The 24,150-nt window shown below is 40.9% G+C and overlaps 1 protein-coding gene across 2 annotated transcripts; it reads right to left on the bottom strand.

The window, feature by feature from the left end:
- Positions 1–1,471: 1,471 nt before the first annotated feature.
- On the bottom strand, positions 1,472–23,775 carry LOC105382623 (phosphatidylinositol 4-kinase type 2-beta). Of its 2 annotated transcripts, none has more exons than XM_048621972.1 (11): positions 23,402–23,775; positions 22,068–22,186; positions 17,692–17,892; positions 8,575–8,700; positions 7,963–8,060; positions 6,809–6,941; positions 5,235–5,383; positions 4,324–4,399; positions 3,890–4,029; positions 3,528–3,622; positions 1,472–3,032 (listed from the first exon to the last, which is right to left on the bottom strand). In XM_048621972.1, exons 1-10 carry the CDS (start codon positions 23,625–23,627, stop codon positions 3,535–3,537), a joined length of 1,356 nt encoding a protein of 451 aa, XP_048477929.1. In that variant the 5' UTR covers positions 23,628–23,775; the 3' UTR covers positions 1,472–3,032; positions 3,528–3,534. The 2 variants fall into 2 exon arrangements, with proteins under 2 accessions (XP_048477929.1, XP_048477930.1); XM_048621973.1 differs by lacking the exon at positions 23,402–23,775 and adding an exon at positions 22,896–23,070.
- Positions 23,776–24,150: the final 375 nt, after the last annotated feature.

Here is a 24,150-nt window from a genome sequence, read left to right on the forward strand (position 1 = left end):
TTGAACCAGTGTACTAGTATTTTCTACTGTAAATACTCGGTGGTAGAGCACGTTTTTGGTTGGTATAGAAAGCACCCAAGTAGTTCATAAGTTAGCGTTGCCAGTTGCAACCAACCCTCAAAAGATTTGTAATGATATATTTCAGCCATCCACAAGCAATATCGGCATTTAATGGTGGTAAAGCATAATAATTTATTGAGTATAAAATATTATTACTTACCTACTCAGTTAAGTAATTTGGTCGATATATGCGCCTACCGTACTGTATTTTTATTAATTTTTTTTAATGCGCGTACATATTTACGAAAGTTCTTCAAATTAAGACAACAACCGATACAAAAACGCATTTTTTTATATGTGTAGCTTTAGTTATTTAGTGCTTGCAAATTTCTAGTCCATATTAAATTAACCGAATTGTCATCATTCCCATTTACTGCACAAAGCAAATGTTTAATTAAATTGTTAATTTAGACTGTTGCCTATTCTATAATTATGCTTTAAAATGTTAATAAAGTGATATTATGTACTATGTGGTTTTAATATCAACAATCCGCGGTTTCATAGAAAACTGACCAATATATTTATTTTTAAAGGCGTAATAAAAGTCAAAATATAAAATGCAATGTTGATTATATTTTTTCCTCCAAAAAATTAAATAAGGTAATAATATAAACATGAATTAAACGTAAAAAAAAACTTTTAGGAGCTATTTACATAATGTTGATTTTGTTTATTTTAATTTCTGTTTAACGTTCTAAAATATAATGAAATGGTCATACTTTCTAAGCATCTTTTTCAATATTATGCTATTAATTTTATAAATTAATAAGAATGTATACATATTATTATATAAAAAGTACGAAACATTTCATTATATTTGGTACAACACTTCAAAATCTCAACAATCATACACAGATACTTACATCCCTGTTTCCAGATATACATTATACACTTTATTTTATAGGTATTTAAAAAGTAACATTTCGTTTAACTACGACCCTTTTTCATATAAACATTGCTTAAGGTAGACTAAAAATAAATTATAGCAAAATAGAATTGATTCAGCACTGGTGTTTTACCCTAAAAGATCGTCTTTTTTAGGGCGGATAACCTTTCTTCTGATTTACATACTAATCCTTATCTGCCAGTTGGATGTATGCGTTGCACTATTCAAAACAGTACTTTCTATTTTCCTCCTACAAAAAGTCGGCCACGACTATCGTTAGTATGGTCGTGTGCTAAAGTAGTAAAATAACTAAGTAAAGCAACGTTTATATGCAAAGACCCTATCGTTAGGTTTTGGTTTCTAATTTATATTTCAATTATATCAAACATAAACTGGCGAAGAATTAGTGATAGGTACGTACTTACGTACGAAATGTACCTGAATTACACAGAGCGCGTTTGTAGAAATTAGTAACTTTACATAAAAATAATTACTTACTGATTTTATAAATAAAACGATAACTGATTCTTATGTAATGAAATCTTTGATTTCGGATTAAAGTATGTGCTGTACTAGATCTATCTATAAAAGTGATCTGTACAAACAAATCTGTAAAAAACAATTTGTCGTAACTAAATCTCGCAATTTATACTAAACACAATAAGTTAATGTTTGTCATTTCACTAAAGTAGGCTTTTAGACACTTATTTACCACGAAATTCATTTGGCAACTTATCAATGTTAACGAAGGATTAGTATTTTTTAATCACTGTTTAACCTTAATTACGCTGAAGTTGCCATAGTCATGAGAGTGTTAAGTGATTTTTATTTAATACCTATACAAGATGGTATTAATTTTGGCAACATAAATGTAATTATACCAGAACCATGCGATTTGAGATTTAAAACAATAAATTATTTGTCGAAACTTTAACTTCATTCACCACAGCCTTAGCCATATTTTAGTAAGTATGGTCAATTGTATGCCTGTTACATTAGTATAATACCTATCTGATTTATGTTTTTTTAATTAATAAAAAAGTTTGGAATAACTAGTTTTGTACTATTAATATAATTAAAAAATATATATAGGAGGCCAAACAATATTTTACAAGTAGTTTATATCGGATTTTTATCTACATTTATGTTAAAAGTATATAACTTTATTTATAAAGTTAAATATTAAAATGGAATTATGATTGTATCACATGTTGATATTTTAAACTTTAGCTACAATAGTGTTTTGGAAATTTGGAATATCATAGAAAATAATAGTTATTTAAGTATCGCCCACTGTGAGTCAATAAAGCAACTGAAACTTCTATTTTAGATTTATGGAGCAACTGAAATTTTCTTTTCATTTTCCAAATTTCCGTCTAGCTATGCTACAGGTATCAATTTGAGAAAAAGAATATCAAAAGAAGCTCAACCGTGCTGACGGCATGTATATCTTAACCATGGGTAAAAAATAAAACCTGCCAACGTTGTTTTTTTTAACCCCGCGTTTTAATTGTAGCAAAAACGTGCCGTCAGTGGGTTTTACATGAAATAGTTATTTATTGTGGCGATCTCGGAATAGCGATCTTCGACTAGGTTGGTCCGTTGTGGACCAGTATAGTAGACAGAGTTACTCACTGAATAAGTTGGATAATATGGCCTTAACCCTCATATTTAAAGACTTGTAAATGTAAACCTCAATAATTTTTTTACACCTATAGAAAACGCGCACCAAAAAAGATACAATGCTAAAATGGCAGCTACTATGTGACACTTTGTATCGTCAGCAACCGATTGCTAGAAAGGGCTTACGATGGAATAGGGAGTAAATTCATTCCGCCATTTTAGTCTTGTTTCTTTATTGGTTTAGTAATAGCTAAGTTATTATGCTATACAGATATACAGGCGATAAATTAATGAGACTTGCGAATTATACTCTCTAGGTTCTATGTCATATTATCCAACTTTGGTTGAGTAATGTTCTAATCTACATAGTTACAAACATATACAACATTACATTATATACCAATTATATTTATATTTGCTACAGGGTGTCCTCGACGAGTGGAACTATCTCCATTATTATGACCTGAAAGAGATATTTTGAAAATTATACAGGGTGGTAAAATATAAAATAACTATCTTTAATACAATAAAGAAGAAAACGATCGTCGGTAAAATCAGTATACCTTAGAAATTTCTTCTTAATTTTTGACTTTTACTCATTAATGATCGAAAAGTTATGGCTATCAAAATTTACGAGTAGTATTTGTAGCGTATACATGGTTCCATTTTCGCCGTGTGGTGCCTACCTGCTTAACAAATCGCCTTATCAATCCACTTTCATAGTCTGTTAGATCATTAACGCCCCGTTTACATTGTAATGTCATCAATTATACGTCATCTCCATATTAAATTCACTACAGGTGTGTCAAAAGTCAACAACTAATCCCTTGTTATGATCTAACAGAGTATGGTGAAACTGGGGCTTAATAATTTGGAGGTCGAATTGCCATTTAGACAGATATAAAATCCATAGATTTCTATATTATAAGGGATAATAAACAATAACAAACTCACTCACCGTTCATTCACCACCACGAGAAGAAGGGCGACTTGTGCTGGAACCGCTGCTGGAACGAGTCGAAGAACCGGGACGACGTGGACCCACTCTTGGACCTGGAAGTAATAAACCGTCAATTATAGCTTGGGACTCAATTCATTGTTTTATAGTCACGTAGATGCGGCGCTGATCGACAGATCTATATGTATAGCTAAAATAATCGCTCCTGAGTCACGCTGATAGCTCAGCGCTGACGTTTCATACAAGACGGTCAGCGGCGAATCGGCGTGACTAAAACTACGCTTAGGCATGTATTGAATGGTTATGGCGTGTTTGGGGGGAGGTAGGTATATATCCGGCAGTGGATATTTTTGGGGGATTACCTCTCCACAATGACGGCGGGCATCTGCACGAGCTGCACGGGGCTCTTGTTGTCCTTGAGCGCCTGCGTGAGGTTCAGCACCTGCCCTCGAGTCACCGACATCTGCCGCTCGAAGAGGCCTGAATCGAAGCCTTTGTCTTGCTGATGGAGAGGGGAAAGGGTGAGTATATTGGTGAAAATCATTGAAAGTGCTATTGGAAGAAATACTTAGGCCGCGTCTACAACGCTAGCCGGCACGCACTAGTATTATTTACGCTATGGTAGAAACCGCAGACAAAATACTCTGTCGTGTAAACATGCTATTAGTATTTGCACATGTCATATACGGGTGTGCCAAGCTGGTTCCGGTATAAAAAATAAATAGACCAATGGCCGACAGTAGAAAGTGACTTTATAATTTAGTCAACACTATAGCAATAATGGTACTATGCTTACCTTGAATAATAAATGCAGTTCATCGCATAATTCTTGTACAAAATTCATATCAGATAATAGTGGAAGCACCAAGTCCCTGAAACAAGAAAGAAATGCATTTTTATTCGTGTAACTTTGTGATTTTTGCGCCTATGGTAAATAATACATTTTATTTTAGCTCATATTGTTCACTGCCTTCGAATTGTTCATGCCTAAACTACGACGAACTTGTGAGAACGTGATACTTTGTCAGTCCCTTGGCCAGTGTGTATGTAACTCACTTGGTCTCCTGCAACTCATTTGGTCTCCACTCCAGTAACGCACTTGGCTTGGTCTCCTGTGTGCTGCTCACTTAGTCTCCTATAACTCACTTGGTCTTTGTGTGTAACTCAAGTGGCTCCTATAACTCACTTGGTCTCCTGCGAGAACGGTAGCTTGGCTTGAGGCAGCCACGCCCAGTGGTACGGGTAGGCGAGTCCGGGTGCTTGAACGGGAAAGCGAGCCCGTTGTCACAGTCACTGGGTCATCTATAACTCACTTGGTCTCATATAACACACTCGGCCTTCTATAATTTTCAGGTCTCCAGTTACTCACTCAGCCTCCTATAACTCAATCAGTCCCCTATAACTCATTGGGTCTCACTTAGTCTCCTATAACTCACTTGGTCTCCTGCGAGAACGGCAGCTTGGCCTGAGGCAGGCACGCCCAGTGGTACGGGTAGGCGCGCCACGAGTCCGGATGCTTGAACGGGAAAGCAAGCCCGTTGTCACAGTCTCAGACTAGGTCTCTAGTAACTAACTAGGTGACCAGTAACTCACTCTGTCTCCACTAACTCACTTGGTCTCCTGTAACTCACGTGGTCTCCTATGACTCTATCAGTCTACTATAACTCACTAGGTCTCCTATAACTCACTCGCTCTCCTATAACTCACTTGGTCTCCTGCGAGAAGGGCAGCTTGGCTTGAGGCAGCCAAGCCCAGTGGTACGGGTAGGCGCGCCACGAGTCCGGATGCTTGAACGGGAACGCCAGCCCGTTGTCTATGGCGGCTATACGGACCTCTTGGGGGTTTGAGGACCAGTCCTGTGGAGAAGAGAGGGGGGCTGTTAGTACGGATACATAGGTATAAAAGAGTTTTTAAAGTAATGTAGGTGCATGTTCAATTGTTAATTTTCACTATACAGAGTGTTTTCACTAAACAGTATGCCGAAAGAAGGTGACTCAGGAGATAATTTTGAACAACTTTTGCTATACGGCGTAGATAGATTGCAACATATTGATCTTCGTATCCCAAGATTTGACCTATGTAGTGTCGGCAGCTTCCGGGGTTTCGAAGTTTGTGTCCCGAATCGCGAGCGCATAATGGAAAAGCATTGTGAACCGATATGTCACTAACACAGGCCGGCGAACGGTTTTCCTACTGAAAACGCAGTCTAGGGCAGCCCTACAACTGCAGTTGTCGCCTGTGGGTCACGCGTGAGTCACCTGTGGGTCGCGCAGCTCGATGTTGGTCTGCGCGAAGGGCGGCTCGTACTTGATGAGCCAGTTGTCACCTGTGGGTCACGCGTGAGTCACCTGTGGGTCGCGCAGCTCGATGTTGGTCTGCGCGGAGGGCGGCTCGTACTTGATGAGCCAGTTGTCGCCTGTGGGTCACGTGTGAGTCACCTGTGGGTCACGCGTGAGTCACCTGTGGGTCGCGCAGCTCGATGTTGGTCTGCGCGGAGGGCGGCTCGTACTTGATGAGCCAGTTGTCGCCTGTGGGTCACGCGTGAGTCACCTGTGGGTCGCGAAGCTCGACGTTGGTCTATGCGGAGGGCGGCTCGTACTTGATGAGCCAGTTGTCACCTGTGGGTCACGCGTGAGTCACCTGTGGGTCGCGCAGCTCGATGTTGGTCTGCGCGGAGGGCGGCTCGTACTTGATGAGCCAGTTGTCACCTGTGGGTCACCTGTGGGTCACGCGTGAGTCACCTGTGGGTCGCGCAGCTCGATGTTGGTCTGCGCGGAGGGCGGCTCGTACTTGATGAGCCAGTTGTCACCTGTGGGTCACGCGTGAGTCACCTGTGGGTCGCGCAGCTCGATGTTGGTCTGCGCGGAGGGCGGCTCGTACTTGATGAGCCAGTTGTCACCTGTGGGTCACGCGTGAGTCACCTGTGGGTCGCGCAGCTCGATGTTGGTCTGCGCGGAGGGCGGCTCGTACTTGATGAGCCAGTTGTCACCTGTGGGTCACGCGTGAGTCACCTGTGGGTTGCGCAGCTCGATGTTGGTCTGCGCGGAGGGCGGCTCGTACTTGATGAGCCAGTTGTCACCTGTGGGTCACGCGTGAGTCACCTGTGGGTCGCGCAGCTCGATGTTGGTCTGCGCGGAGGGCGGCTCGTACTTGATGAGCCAGTTGTCACCTGTGGGTCACGCGTGAGTCACCTGTGGGTCGCGCAGCTCGATGTTAGTCTGCGCGGAGGGCGGCTCGTACTTGATGAGCCAGTTGTTACCTGTGGGTCACGCGTGAGTCACCTGTGGGTCGCGCAGCTCGATGTTGGTCTGCGCGGAGGGCGGCTCGTACTTGATGAGCCAGTTGTCGTTGCCGCGGTCCGTGTTCCGGATCATGTAGTCAAGCACGACTAGCCGCTCGAACTGCAGTTGGAATCTGGAAATTTACGGAAATTTCGATTTAGCTATATATTCAGTATCTAATAGAAAGGGTCCCTATTCTCTAGATGCGGTACATTGATAATCCCACCGTAGCATGGTGTGTTGCGCTGCTGCGTAGACTGAATGGGAATTGACAGACCAAAACGTAACACATAATATATAAAATATTTTGACGGAGCTTTACCATTCAGTCCACGCACACAAAATGCCCGTGATATAACATCGATTCTATATCAGTCCAGCGATTACAAGATTTTCGAACCTCCTTTAACGTTGCGTCAACTGCCACTGTCAAAATTTAAGGCAAATTTGTTAGTTCCAAAAGTGACTACGTTGGCGCTGTTCTTTTTCCATGTTTATGTAGTATCGTACAACGCTAGCGTGTTGCCACGTTAGCCTGTGACAGTGGCTCTATTCTGCTTCCAATAGATCGAAGAAGAAGTATCCACGTCATATGGTATATTTATAAGAACGATGACACACAGGCTTGGTCTGTACGTTGCGTTGTGTCGACTGCATCGGTTCAAGTGAACGAATCGTGTGGTATGTTGTTCAGATTAAGGCATTGTCAAACAGGATGCGCTACTAGCGCGCTTCAGAGCGCTAATTTGATGGCAAAATTGTCAAACAGCGCCAGCGCTAGCAGTACGTAACGTAACGCTAGTACTGGCGCTGTTTGCTGTTATTTTACCATAGTAATACCAACAACACATCGTAGTGTCATAGCGAGGCATCAAGTTAGCGCTCTGAAGCGCGCTATTAACGCTTTCTGTTTGATGAAGCCTTTGTGTAGAATGTAGCGTTACCGCCCAGCCCACACTGCGTTAACGCAACGAATACAAAACGCTCGTGTGGCATAGTATCGATCCTAAAGCAGCATCGCTGTTAGCATATTTTTTTTTAGATCCATACATAACTATACCAATTTGTACAGATAAGAAATTCTGTCTATGTCTTGTTGATTGCTAATTTCCGGTGTTTGTAATGGGTTACAAAATCCAGTAAAAACGACTAACTTCCTCATGACATGCGCGGGCGGCGGGTCCTGCTCGAAGCGCCGCAGCCAGTAGTCCGCGTCCTTGTAGCCCTCCACGAACAGCTGGAACGAACCACTCTGGAAACAACAAGGAAATACATTAAAAACAAAAAAATATGAACATGTATCAAATAATCTGATCACAGGTCTCGTCAGTAACATTTGCATATAATTGTAGGCAGCAAGCAGCTTTTAAATGTGCCATAGGCAGGTCACTATAATTATAACATATAGAAAACTATTGATAAAATACAAAAAAATATATTTATAACTAAAAAATAATTTGAATAGGACTTGGCTTCTATGAGATCTCAAAACTTTTTACGATGGAAAGACTGCATCGAGAGACTTGGCATTTTTTTACATCAAATGTTTTGGTGGGATAAAAACTTCGTAAAAAGCTGCTTTGTCTTTGATACTAACTTTAGGCGGCAGGCCCATCCTGTTGAACCTCATGTTTAACTTCATGTACATATTGTAATATGTACAGAGGATGGAATTTTGTCAGTGAATTTCTTTCAGAAGGGCAATGTAACCAATAACTCTTCGAATAATTTTTAATACAATAACTCCTCGAATATTTTCGACTTACTTTAGGCGGCAGGCCCATCCTGTTGAACCGCATGTTGGGGAACTGCTCGGTGATGGCTCGCTTCAGCCGCGCGCGCTCGCGGTCTATGCGGAGGTAGTTAAACGACTCCGACACTAGCTTCACCACCTGTAAGAAAAAATGCGCCTTGTTAGTATGTAAATGACTGGCAGAAAATGCTTTTAGCGTTAAGTCCACCCTTTGTACTTTTATTTGTAATATTTGTACAATAAAGAGTTAAATAAATAATAAATAAATGTGATCATCATTACGAGCCATGACGGATCTCCTTCCAATGAAGGAAGGGTTTAGGCCTAGTCCACCACGCTGGCCTAGTGCGGGTTGGTGGACCCCAAGCAAGCTTGTGCTGAGAGAGTCGTCGGATAAGGGGGCAACCCGACTGTATATAGTAAGTATGTGATATACTTGTTATTCTATGGTGATATTATAGGTTTTTTTTTTTTGTGTGTGTGTGTGTGTGTGTGATATTATAGGTGTTATTAAATAATGGAGTTTGGACTGTATTCATTGCCAGAAAGTATACTTTTATGGTGTAGCAAAAGCAGTATAGTGAGCTGAATGGAAATTTTCATTTTCATTTTTTAATTTTTAATATACTCATTTTTATTCAGCTTGATAACTGAAGTTTCTAAAAAAGCATAGAGACATTGTTTTGTTGCATTTATGGGTAAGTATAATATTACACTTTATAGCTGGAGTAATAAAACCTAACCTCACATATAAAACCTACATTATATATCTAGGTGAGTTGGTAGGTACATAATTTCATAATTTACTTAGTTATTAGCTTAACTATAAACCTTACTACGTTTGTCTCGGGTTTATTTATCAGAAATTGAAGAACAATCGATACGCTTAAAGATCTAGAACGCAGCCTCGCTAAGACAGTGTCATGCGGTTTACAGTTCACTGAATAATCACTATTTAAAGGGTAAATATCTATAAAGCTGCCCGGCGCCAAAAGAATTAAGGCTTTGGGATATAAAATGGTGATGAATGAGAATGAATAGAGAATTTGAGGATGGAATCAATAATGTATTTATCATTTATAATAATTTCACTCTAAATTAATACACAAGGTTTTAGTGATAACTGATAATACATAATATGATTTTGTTTAAGTATCTAACTCATTGCTATCCTCGCTAAAAGTAAAGTAATACATACACTACAACTGCAACGTAAGAGCATTAAGTATAGATATTACGGGAAGCGATGGATTTAAATAAACAGTAATAGGATTACTCATATGCGTTTTACAGTCATTAGCGTGGGACGTAGTACCACTACCGGCGAACTAAGACAAGTAACAGAAAGCGGATAAGAAAATCCATAGACAGATGAAAAGAAGAAAGAATGGTAAAATATTTTATCGTGAAACTTTTCATTAAAATGAAAATATTAAGTTTGTATTCACCAGGATTACCATGGAAAACATCCGTATGTAACATCACTATCTTTAGTTTTACCGCGAAATTAAATCGCGCGCCAAAATGTTAGCGTCCTACGCCGCCTCACCGTTTCTCGCGCAGCTTCTCTGCGCATACCGCGCCCCGCGCGCTCACTCTTCACCCCCGCGCACTCCCGCTCGCGCCACCGGCCAGCGGAGCCCGCGCAGGCAGTCGGCGCCAAACCTTATTCCCGGCTGGATCACGCTCGCTTGCGTCACCTTCGCGGATTATTAGTTATTAAGCAAAGACTACCTACTTGCATATTACGTGTCTGAAGAACCCTAAAATATACAGTGAACCTTGTGTATTCCCTGAGTTTGATTCCTATCTACCACTCCCACGATAGGACCTTCTCATAGTGGCGCCCAACTAGTGGAGATACGAATAGTAAGTGTGCGCCAGTGTCTTTGTGAAAAACTATGGCACCAAAGAAAGGACGAGCGAGGCGTTGCAACCTCGACGACGATGACGACCGCAGCCGCACCGGTGAGACCACGGTGATGACCCGCCCCGGCGCGCCCAGCGTGCCCGCGGCGCGCGCCCCCGCCGCCTCCACCACCGTGCACGGCCCTCCCGCCACGCTCGACGCGCCCTACGAGCACGCGGCGCGCAGCCCCCTCGCGGCGCGCGCTACCCCCGCCGCGGCCGCTACGCTCGACGCGCCCGCCTGCGTGACCGCGGCGCAGCTGTCGGTGCTGCTGGATACCATCGCCAAGGCCGCCGAGACCAACCGCGTCCTCTTGGAGAGGATGTCGAGCGACCCCCGGACCTGCACGCCGCCCGCCCGGCGCGGGCCCGGCGCCGCGAGCCCCCCCGCGCGCGCGACCGCGTCTGACTACCAGACGCCACCGCCGGGGACGTTCGCCAAGTGCACGGCGAGATTCGACGGAGCCGGCCGCAGCGCGGACCAGCTGGACGCCTTCATCGACGCGGTGCAGGTGTACAAGGAGTGTGCCAACGTGTCGGACGAGCACGCGCTGCGCGGGCTGCCCATGCTGCTGGAGGGCGACGCCGCCGTGTGGTGGCGCGGCGTGCGCGCCTCCGTCGCCGGCTGGGCCGCGGCCCTGCAGCGCCTGCGCGCCATGTACTATCGAACAAAAAAGTGTGGACCCCCTTAAGGATCATTTTCCTTTGCAGGCATCAGCCATCAATGACTCGCTCTTGACCAATGGGGTACAAGTTGACCAAAAGTTACTGTCTCTATTGCCACCAGATGTGTAAACACAAAACAACATTGCATTGTCTTAAAGGTGCGAAAGTCCGAAAGCAATAAATAATACAAAGGGAGAAATTTAAAATAATGGGGTTGGTTAAAAAGACAGGCAAAGGCAAATTTGGGATTGCAAAGGATTTGTTTTAAAAGTGGTAACTCACTTTTTTGTTCGATAGTACGGCACTCCACTCCCGGCCTACAAAGTGTTCCGTGCGATATTTTCAAGTGAGCAAAACGAAGTGCGTTCAGAAGTGTTCATATCGCGAGTGCGCGCCCTTATTGCGAAGCTTCCGTATGAGCTATCAGAAGTTACGAAGCTAGACATAATTTATGGACTGTTAAGTAGACATATAAGAAAACGCATTCCCCGTGAAGGTGCTACAAGCGTTGACGAATTAATTTGTAAATGTAGGGCGGTTGAAGAGGCGAGTCGCGAGGTGCGCAATTCTAGTAACCCCTCGAATAATACTCCACAAAATGTTTATCCCTCGGCCGCGACCCATAATTGTCTTAACCCGCCAAGTGCGGTGCCTTTTTCAAATAATTTTAACCCTTTAACTGACAGACCGACATACCTACCTGTACATAATTTACCGACGCCCTCCTCCTCCTCTGGCCCTAACGGCGCTACCAGAGTACGGCCGCGTTGTGCACACTGCAGGAGGCTCGGCCATCATGTCGATGACTGTCGGACAAAGGAGCGTGAAACTGTAGAATCGACCCCCGGTAACCCTCCCTTGAGATGCTACGGCTGTGGGCAGTTAGGAGTTGTTAGGTCGCGATGCCAGACCTGTAACAAGCAGACTAGGCCAACAACCAACCTGCATAGTCACGTCAAAGAGAGAGCTGGCAATAATAGTCCGGGTCATAGAGCAAACAGTGGAGGCGAGCACGAGTTTTTATCCGCCGAATTTCAAGGTAAGTACGACCCGCGCCCACTGGTCAACATCAAAGTTGGCGGTGCGCTCGGTGCAGCCGTGCTCGACACAGGTGCCACACATAGCATTGCTAGCAACTTGCTATATGACATCATGTGCAAGAGGGGGGTGAAATTCGAAGACACTTTCCACACCGTGTACCTGGCCGACGGATCGAGACAGCTGAAACGAACGTTGGTCGGTGCAACGGCTTAGGAGGCAAGTCGCCCACAAAATATTTAGTCCGCGGGCGAGTTTACACTTTTTAATTGAAGTTGTAGGTAACTGGCCTGAAGGTTTCACAAAAGAGGGGCCAGTATACACGAAGACTATTATTAGTGGTAAATTGGTCCGAACTGAAAAAGTTTTAATTTTTTATTACCCGACTGCCGAAGGAGGGTAATGTTTTTCGATTGTATGTTTGTATGTATGTATGTTTGTCTGTTTCTTTGTTCCCTCCTGTAGCCTAAACGGCTTGATAGATTTTGATGTACCTATGAGGTATCGTTAGAAGCGTATTGATTGCGCGATGGTTATAGGCTATGTGACGTTACATTAAAATGTACATAGCGCCGTCTAGAGGACATAAAGTAATGATCGAAAAAATAATATTTTTCCGACTATGCCGTGTGGGGTATCAAATGAAAGGGCTTGATTAGCACATTACAAAAATATGCATATTGTAGGTAAGTATTTAAATCACAACACCAAAATTATTGAAATAAAAAATGTTCATAAACTAAAACTACTGAAATAAAATTTCATAAAATAAAAACAACTATAAAGTTATAAATAAAAACATTTAATTATAAACAAACAAAAAACCCGACTGCACGCTAAAAATATGAAAACAAGCCCCAATGTTAATGGAAAGTATCGCCGGCGGGGACCAACTTGACCGCCACACAATGTATGTACCTATCTAATGGCGCATCCACATATGCCCGGCGGCATGGCCGGCGACCGTGCCGCCGGCATTTGCCGCATCTCAGCCGCGGCACGCGCGGCTTTTGGTTGTTTGGTTTTAAAGCCGGCGGCCTGTATTCAGCGGCAAGGCGGTCTGAAACCCGGCGGCATAAGGGCTGGAACACATAAACACGATGCGACGTCGTGTCGTGAAAACGTCTCCTTCCTACTCGCAGGTGTTTAATGGGAGAGAGCGAGAGAGTGGCACGACGCGACGTCGTATCGTGTTTATGTGTTCCGGCCCTAAGCCGGCGGCATGTGTGGATGCGCCATAAGTAACATTCAGCTAAATTATGGTGAACCCTGGTCCCCGCCTGCGATACTTTCCATTAACATTGGGGCTTGTTTTCATATTTTTAGCGTGCAGTCGGGTTTTTTGTTTGTTTATAATTAAATGTTTTTATTTATAACTTTATAGTTGTTTTTATTTTATGAAATTTTATTTCAGTAGTTTTAGTTTATGAACATTTTTTATTTCAATAATTTTGGTGTTGTGATTTAAATACTTACCTACAATATGCATATTTTTGTAATGTGCTAATCAAGCCCTTTCATTTGATACCCCACACGGCATAGTCGGAAAAATATTATTTTTTCGATCATTACTTTATGTCCTCTAGACGGCGCTATGTACATTTTAATGTAACGTCACATAGCCTATAACCATCGCGCAATCAATACGCTTCTAACGATACCTCATAGGTACATCAAAATCTATCAAGCCGTTTAGGCTACAGGAGGGAACAAAGAAACAGACAAACATACATACATACAAACATACAATCGAAAAACATTACCCTCCTTCGGCAGTCGGGTAATAAAAAATTAAAACTTTTTCAGTTCGGACCAATTTACCACTAATAATTGTCTTCGTGTATACTGGCCCTCTTTTGTGAAACCTTCAGGCCAGTTACCTACAACTTCAATTAAAAAGTGTAAACTCGCCCGCGGACTAAATATTTTGTGGGCGACTTGCCTCCTAAGCCGGTGCAACACAGGTAAGTATAGAAGGCAGATCTTTCGAAGTTTCATTCCTCGTGTTCCCGGAGTCAAACACCCGCACGACGCTGGGGCGGGACGCCATCATCACCGCCGGTATAGTGCTAAACTTAACACACGGAGTTTGGACTTTCGGCGACGCACCTTCACGTCAGTACAAGTTCGAGACTGCAGTCCGACTTCGTACCACTACCGGCCACATTAGGCCAGGCATAAAGGTAGGTACTCATCCACCTAAAATTTTACATCACCGGCAGACTCCTACGTGGTTCAGGCGAGTCATACCGAACCACGCCAGCGATGCCAGGCCTCATACCAACCCTGTGAGGAAACACGACCCACGGGTTCGGCTCTACCACGACCTCAGACCTGTCCTAGTTCAGGGGGAGGCTTATCACGAACGCCCGTGCAGACCACCCCACCGTCCGACCATCAAGGATCTCGAGGACGACGATCCGTTTAGGGGGAGGACCAGGGCTGCTTAGTATGCTACTCCGAACGCGAGGGCGCTTGGTTCGGACTAGAGGGGGAGGATGTAACATCACTATCTTTAGTTTTACCGCGAAATTAAATCGCGCGCCAAAATGTTAGCGTCCTACGCCGCCTCACCGTTTCTCGCGCAGCTTCTCTGCGCATACCGCGCCCCGCGCGCTCACTCTTCACCCCCGCGCACTCCCGCTCGCGCCACCGGCCAGCGGAGCCCGCGCAGGCAGTCGGCGCCAAACCTTATTCCCGGCTGGATCACGCTCGCTTGCGTCACCTTCGCGGATTATTAGTTATTAAGCAAAGACTACCTACTTGCATATTACGTGTCTGAAGAACCCTAAAATATACAGTGAACCTTGTGTATTCCCTGAGTTTGATTCCTATCTACCACTCCCACGATAGGACCTTCTCATACGTATTTTTTAATGGATAAACATAAACGTAAGTAGGTAAAACCAATACATAAAGGTAGATACAATAAGACCTGCAGTGACCCCAATAAAAGATAATGTTACATTGGTATCTGTTTCGGCCGACCTCCGAAGCTAAAGATGAGGATAAAAAAGTTATATTGAATTTAGAGGCCGTTAGAGAGCGTACATTTGTGTATTAAATTTAAATGAGCTGCCGAATGATAAGTTTAATAAAGGAATCATTATTTTCATTGTTAACGTGGATGTTTACGAAAAAATTGGTTCGATCGTATGTAGCTAAAACCAAGTTGGATAAAGAATAGTACAATAAAAGGGTATACGCGGTAAGCATGATAGTAAAATAAGGAAAGTTTTACCTTAAAAATAAATATTATCCTACTTTTATAGCAGCACAAATTGGTGTAAGTACAGTATACATTGTTTAGCTTAAATGCTAAAAAGTGCTTTGTGATATCCTTCACCAACAAGCGCAATAAGGTTATATATAACTATACAATAAATAACCACACCCTGGAAAGGGTGTCCCGTATTAGAGATCTTGGTGTTATATTGGACGATAAACTTTCATTTGTTGAGCATATAGATGGGACAGTAAGAAGAGCTTATAGCATGCTAGGATTTGTGCTAAGAATAAGCAAGAAATTTAAAAAACCGCAAAGTGTTATTGCTCTATATAATAGCCTGGTACGTAGTATACTTGAATATGGTTCAGTGATATGGTCACCCTTCTATGATATTCATGTACAGAGCCTAGAGTCAGTGCAACGGCGTCTCCTCCGAATGCTCAGTTTTAGGTTTGGGTTTAAATATAAACTGCCTGACTATAGGTCTAGACTAGTGTACTTCAACATGGCTACTCTTGAGAATCGTAGAAAATGTTTGGATCTTTTTTGTCTTTATAAAATAATAAATAATAAAATTGATACAGTTTTTTTGTCCCAGATTGCATTAGACTGTAGAACTAGATCTGTTCGTAGATTTCAATTATTCTTTGTTTCAACCTGTCGTATTAATGTTGGCTATAACTCACCTGTGCGTCGATTATGTCGTCTTTATAATCAAATTCATAAAACTGACTGTGATCTTGATATTTTTTGGAACTCTTATCCCACCTACCGTCGCCTTGTCTCTACCGCTATAGGAGAACTAGATTGATTGTTTATAACCCTGATGTAATGTTATTAGATTATTACTATAATTAATTGTCAAATTTTAAAAATTAATGAATCTTTTCAATCAGCTTTGAATGTGTATATAATTTGAATTGTTCGAACACTTATAATTAAGTATAAGTGTTTTTTTTTTATTTAAATATTTTTTTTTATGGTTTCATGTTTAATGAATTTTAATTTTGTGTTCTTTTTATGTATTACTTGCATGCTGTGAACACATATCTTTTGGAGTGTTAACTGTACCAGAATTAATTTTTTTAATGTTGTGTTATTGCTAAATTGTTAACTCTCTGTATTGTGTTCCAATAAATAAATAATAATAATAATAATAATAATATATTAATATTACCTACATTGTTTCAATTTATTTATTATTTGCCTACCAACATAAATCAGTTTTGTTGGGGTCATAGTAGTTTACTAGGTAAATAATAGGAAATATTATCTGTTAAGCACTATCGTAGCTTGTATGAATATAAAAATTGCTGGAAGAAATGTTGTACCAGCTGTACAATTGCATAAGATTCATCGTTTTGAAATATATGCAAAAACGTTAAAGATAGTAGCTAACCGAAATTATCTTAATAATGTACCAATGTATAAGGAGGTATGTTTTGTTATATTAGTTTATCTTACCTCCTCATCATGACATACTTAAAAACATTCGTGATTTAGAGGATAAAAATTCCAAAGTCTTCTTCTCGTCAGTGACAAACACATAAGCTAGGTTTGTCTAAACGAAAAGGTGAAAGGATTCATGGAGATTAGTTATCAGTCTCTGAATGCCCAGGTTGCGTATATGGACTTATGTCTATAAGAAAAATGTAAGACATGGGTTCTGATTTCTTGCAGCTTAAATGGCCGATGTACTTTTGCCTTCTACACACTCACCCGGGTCTTGGGCACGATGTTGAGGCCGATCTTGGCGTCGACGAGGCTGGCGCCGGCCTCCGACAGGTACCCCTGGTTGGGGATGAGGCACGAGCGCCCGAAGCAGCAAGGGCAGCAGAGCTTGTGCATCCACTTGTACTTACACCTATAGTGTATAGCGTAGCACGGCGTGGGACGCCCGCTTCCTCATATGTGTAGCATAGACTATAGAGCGTGGGACGCCCCTCACTAGCACACTCACCCGGGTCTTGGGCACGATGTTGAGGCCGATCTTGGCGTCGACGAGGCTAGCGCCGGTCTCCGACAGGTACCCCTGGTTGGGGATGAGGCACGAGCGCCCGAAGCAGCAAGGGCAGCAGAGCTTGTGCATCCACTTGTACTTACACCTATAGTGTATAGCGTAGCACGGCGTGGGACGCCCGCTTCCTCATATGTGTAGCATAGACTATAGAGCGTGGGACGCCCGCTTCCTCATATGTGTAGCATAGACTATAGAGCGTGGGACGCCCGCTTCCTCATATGTGTAGCATAGACTATAGAGCGTGGGACGCCCCTCACTAGCACACTCACCCGGGTCTTGGGCACGATGTTGAGGCCGATCTTGGCATCGACGAGGCTGGCGCCGGCCTCCGACAGGTACCCCTGGTTGGGGATGAGGCACGAGCGCCCGAAGCAGCAAGGGCAGCAGAGCTTGTGCATCCACTTGGTCCATTTCGGGTTCAGCCGGCCGTAAGGCTCCTCGTCTTTGGGCTTGAATACGCCTATTATTTTCTGCAACAAGAATAGGTTTGTGGAGGAGGAAATCGTAGAATAGAGACAAAGATTTTGAGGATATACATAATGAGATATGGGGAGGTAAGAGATTATTTGCCTGGCTTTAGTCGATTACTAAACATACACGTCTAGCAGCGAGGAATTTGATGAAAAAATGCAGTTACACATCTTTTAATACATCCAATTCACACATCATGTATTATCATCATTTATTCCGGAGTTCCCAAAGGAAATCAATTCAGGTATTAAATATGTTTCTATTGTAATAAACGAAGTGAGCACAACACAATACAGTACCGATAAATAGGACAAGCAGAGGCTATCAAGTTATTGGTGGCACTTATTTAGTCCAACAATTGACGGATGATGTACTATTCAAATTTATTAATAGAAGAATAATGCATAATGTTTAGGGTTATCAGAATTATTGTAGCACTATCATATTAACTCCACGTTTGTAGTTGACTAAATTATAGTAACTGCATTGCATTACTAGTTTCCTTGAGGATATTGATTCGTTCTAAACCCTTCTTAGTCTACTATTTTTTTCGAATAATTTATTTCTTTGCCATTAATGTCTTATCATTTGGTATTATTTTACATCCAAAAGATACGACTTTGACTAATCGGGTAGGAATACTCAGAATCGGTCTGAATGTATGAACCTAAGCTATTAAAATTAATAATTAACGTTTATTTACAAATACCTTTTACATGTTATTAAGTCTTGCATAACTAGATGTGTCACCATGCCACACATTGCGATCTATCTAACCGGTATAAGATAAATTAGATTATGACGTCACAAGTTAACTGTTCCTAGGAGTTATGTTGAAAGAAGCTTGCGTATTCATCAACAGTAAAATCTTCTGCCTGTTCGTAGCGTAGGTAGTCTCCAATGGAAAACTTGTCTAGCCAAACTGTTATAGCCTCGTGTATAACATAGTTTTGTATAAAAAAAGGTGACAAAAACTATCTTCTTTAACTGGTTTGATGAAATAAGATTATCTATTACATAATCACGATATCGGGAGGCCGTCTACGGTATGCTAATTCGCTGCCGGATAGGACATTGCAATTTATTAAGTTGGTAGGTAATTAAGTAGACATGTATGTATAATCAAGGATACCAATTGAATTCTCTAGATAAGCTTATATAATCTGCACCGACTTTTTTTTTATTAGGTATTATTATTATTATTTTCTAAAGTTTAATGTTTTCTTCTTAGCGTGTCGTTGACAAACCCAAGAGCTGGACTAGAGTTGGCCACCGTGGTGACAGGATTAGCCAGGCATGTGGATCAAGTGCGCCAGATCTAGCTAGGTATTTATTTATTTATATATAAGGTTACACCAACAGGATAGCATACATAAAGGTTTTAATATTATTTTATACAAGAATTGTTCTCGTACGTACCCCAATTATAGGTGAACACAACATTTTTATATTTACAACAGCTTACTTAAACTAACATGCAACTATGCGTAGATATAATAAAAACCTAAACTTAATTAACCTAAATGTCCAGTATTTATGTTGAGTCATGCGAGAAGAGATCTTTAAAATGTAATATGGGCCATTTTGCCATTATCATAGAACATCCACGAGAAATATCCATCGGACCCGGCCGGAAATCGAACCGGGAACCTTTAAAGTTTTAGTTCGTGTCTTTACTAACCTTGTTAGTAGTTATGAATTATACTATAATCGATTAGGTATGCAAAATGATTAAAAGCGATAACATTAAGGCAAGTTATGTACCTTATTGATGAACCTAACCTTACGCAAAAGTTATGTACATGTACCTTATGTAGAAATGAGTCATTATTATCGATTTCTGATAAACGACGACTATGTAACTATCAGTCAAATAAAGTATTATCGTGGTAGATTAGCAATATTGATAATATATTACTATCGGGCAAGCAAGCGATCGGCCATAAACAAAAAGCAAGCACGTAAATCAATCGGCGTCCTTAATATCATAATCTTCAGCTAGCCCTCGTTTTCAATAAAAGGTACATTATAATTATGGCCTACACTTTCACAATTGTGACAAACCCTAGTCCGTCATGCGAAGTACGAGTTTTTACACCATCCTAGCAGTGAAAAGTAAACCTATTTTTTTTACAAGGAGTGGTCATTCACGCTCTGCCCTTAGTGCCATACATGCTACTCGAACGGTGAGCAAATCTTCCACTAGGCACTCTGGTCTAGTTTGTCACCGACACGGAAAGAAGACGAAGAACTAGACATAGCTCAAGGAAAACCACAGATCGAAAGAACTGTGTGAGTAGGATGTATATTACAATTTTGTGCTTGCTATAGCCGATTAACAAAAAACAGAGGTAAATGTTCCTGAAAATGTTGAACCAATTGTATTTGTAACCAGCATACCAAATAAGGAAATTGTACTGAAAACTCCCTTAACCCCATGGTGGTCTTATCAATATAGCTCCGGACCCAGCAAACTGACAATGGGTGAGTTAGTTTGCTAACTTACATTACAAGAGATCCACTACATACAGAGGCATAATAAGTATGAGTACATATTAGCACTGAGACATGTTTTGTATCTCTTGTAATGATTAATAAGGAGCATTAAATGTATTATTTATTAAACTTGTATGTAAAGTATAGGTAACTACTGGCACTGTCACTTGGCAAGCAGTGAAAATCGTTCAATTTAGTTGAATGGAAGAATATAAATGAGTTCAATAATATTCAGCAGTCTAATCTCTAATCTTTAATCTCACGGAATTCTGAGAGTTACCCATTTTTGACATGTCAGAGATCACAAACCTTTTTGGCTGGGTACTTTTTTCAATACGAGTCTGAACATCAGTTGTATCCGGACAATTTTCTATATTCTATTTTTAAATATTTAGAATGATGGTCTTTACGTAAGGCGCAAAAGAACCACGAGGACGCTTCTTTCTGGGAGAGAGAAAGTCTGACTCTTGTGCTCTGTCAGATGCCGCTTCCTGGAAAGGGCCAGGTTGTGGCTCCATAACGTTTATAAAAATCAACAAACTATCACAACGCGAAAGGTCAACGATGAGAAACCGGCCAAATGCCAGTTGGACTCGCGCACTGAGGGTTCCGTACAAGTCTACTTACCTGAGATATTTTTCCTTTTAATTTCATCATTATGTACATCTACGTGTATATGAAATATTAGCTTGATATCTTTAACCGTTTCTGAGAAAAAGGGTGGTGACAGACAGACGGACAACAATAAGGGTTCCTTTTTTCCTTTTCAGGTACGGAACTCTAAAAAAGAATAGTAACAATCGGATCAATCGTTTCCGAGATATTCGTGGACAAACATACATACCAACAAACATATAAACATACTTATACAATAAAAAATTTCATATTTGTTTATTAGGCTTAATTGATTGTCATATGTTAATATGGTGCAGTTCCAATAATCTTACCTATATACCGAACATATTAAGTACTTACCGAATTGAGAATCTTTTATTTGAAATCGATTAAAAAGGTTTGTTATCCCTGAATTAAGTAGCAAGTGATGCCATGCTAAAAAATAAAATAAAGTAATTAAAATTAATTCGATACAATGGTCGTGAGTCGTGATTTTACTCAATATTATAAATGCGAAAGTTTGTGAGTATGTATGTATGTGTGTACCTTTGTTACTTCTTCACGTCAAAACAACTGAACCGATTTTAATGAAATTTGGAATTGAGTTAGCTGACACCCTGGATTAACACATAATAGCTTATGTGTTAATCCAGGGAATTCCGCGATAAAAAGTAGCCTTTTTATCGCGGAATTCCCACGGGTAAACTAATTGAGTTGAAGCGATGCTCGTGGCAACAGCTAGTATTGAAATATTTGTTATTTTTGTATTACCTACTTCACTTGAGCAAGTAAATATTTAGATTTATGTTTTTCTATGAAAACATTTAAAAAAATATTGCCCTTAAATGGATCCAAATTTTACCTTTTTTCGGTGAAGAGCTTTTTTAGTGGTATCACTAATGAAATGTCAGAATTCCGCGGAATAAAAAATTAGAGTATAGTTGATCACTTCACTATTAATCAAATATAAATAAGATGTTGACATAGATAGACCCAAAGCTTTTGTTTTGAAATAGGCCCAGCATAGATTTCCCTTATCATACCTGAATGCATCATTACTCACATTTCCGGGGTTCTTGACAAAGTAAGAGCCGCTGGAGCCCTGGTATATCCTCTCTGGGTAGATGCCATTGTCTATGGCGAGCTCCGCCTGCCACACCAGCTCGCTGAACTGCGGGTCATCTGGTGGACAAAATAGAACAAATTTTAGACAGGTTTATTGGTGATTGATGGAAACTTACAGACACAATTCAAACTATCAAAATTAAATATCAACCTTAGACTCCAAGGTCTAATCTTTTTTTGTGCCAAAATTATTTTAAATTGGGTGGTATACCAACCACTTCCACATCATTATACTGTAATACAATAATTTCCACTGAGTAATATCTAATCAAAACTTGTTCTTAAAAAATGTTAATGAGTTAGAAATTTGAATTAAGAACCAAATATTTGACCTTTCTTACATAATTGGGCCTAAATATATATAATGTACTGGCCAAGGTTAACTCAGGACATGCATACTACACAGCCTCATTTCCATATTACAAGTTACTACTATCAAAGTTTTCTGAACTGGAGGTTTTTTTGAGGACTTGGGGTAAATTAATTGAAAAAGTAGGTACTGTTATAATTTTAAATAGCACTCATTTTATAGTCTCAAAAAAAACATATTCAATTTTATTGTACACTGTCACTTCAGAAAGACTTACTCTAAGACTAATTACCAACATAGTAATAGATGTATGACTCAGACAAAGAGCAAACCTCATTGACTGAACAATAATTGGCTAGCAAACATATGGCAATGTTTTGCAATAGTATTTTATCTAAAAATCTCACATGCAAAGTAACAGTCATATTGGCTACCAAGAATAATGCATTTACATACCACATTCAAAGCGTTCATACATATCACAGAGAAAAATATAACAATAACATCACTGAAACACTGAAAACACAACACAGCTAAGTAACACTTGACTGAAACTTAACCATTCTGCAGCTATGTTCAAGCTGGTAAGTTTATTTGCCTACATTGAATCTGAAGGAGTGAAGTTGAAGCAAAACAAAACTGTAAATTTCACATGAATATCAATTTTGCACCAACAATTTCCGTATTGAATAATACAAACAGTGCCATATGTTTTTATCAAGGCCTGAGTAATGAATGCAGTAAATAATACCTAGTGAATTGGTACAGTGATATGCAAAAAAATATCTAAACATATTTCTGTCACCCTTATTGAATTTTGAAGCCATAGAAGGTAACAGAAAGAGGAAGAATACATAGTAACTGGACGATCAAGGCCATATGCGAATTTGGCAAGTAGCAATTGGCTCCATCCTCAAATTACGCACAGAAATGAGTCAGGATAAGAAGAGGTGACCACTTACCTGGGAAATGGTTGTAAGAGACTTCGAAGTCGCCGCGGCCGCCCAGGAGCGGCTGCGACTCCCTGTTGACGCCTGATGAATCCACCGTGCCTTCGAAACCGATCTCTGGCACTAAACAGATATCCTCAGCACTGCTCGAGAGCGATACCACACCGTCATCGGACGGCGCAATTAAATTGTTCGGCTTGTCGAAGTCGAGATTCAATAGAGTCTCTTCCGTACTCATGAGTGTAGCTAAACAACGAGCCTTTACCGAGCCACATTTATTTGTTTAATTTCCTTTGTTTCACTATCATTTACACAAACATTACGACTTCATTCATTTTCATTTCAGAGCTGAAGTTGAAGAGGCCAGAGTGGCAGAGACAAGATAGATTTTGAAGTAATCAGACGTTTGACTTTGACAGAACCATGTTGCTTAGGAGATATATCATGGTAGGAATGGATAGTTTCTTACGGCGCGGAGCAACCGCGCGTGAGTGAGTAGTATGCAATGCAACTTGCCGGTCACCGCCACAGTTACGCAGACGCAGAGTTCAACGTAGGTATCATTTATAATGGCATTCACCGCATTCATAGGGACATACTTAGCTCACAAATACGCAACTTATGCAACGCAATGTGGAAAGATATAAGACGATGACGTACTTTGGGATCAGACCCTGTATCGCGTTTGTATGTAGATATGTAGGGTAGAGTGTTGGTAGGTATTTACATCAAATCTGAGTCTGACTGAAGTGCACACCACA

This window comes from Plutella xylostella, chromosome 7, assembly GCF_932276165.1.
Source record: "Plutella xylostella chromosome 7, ilPluXylo3.1, whole genome shotgun sequence".
Taxonomy (NCBI): domain Eukaryota; kingdom Metazoa; phylum Arthropoda; class Insecta; order Lepidoptera; family Plutellidae; genus Plutella; species Plutella xylostella.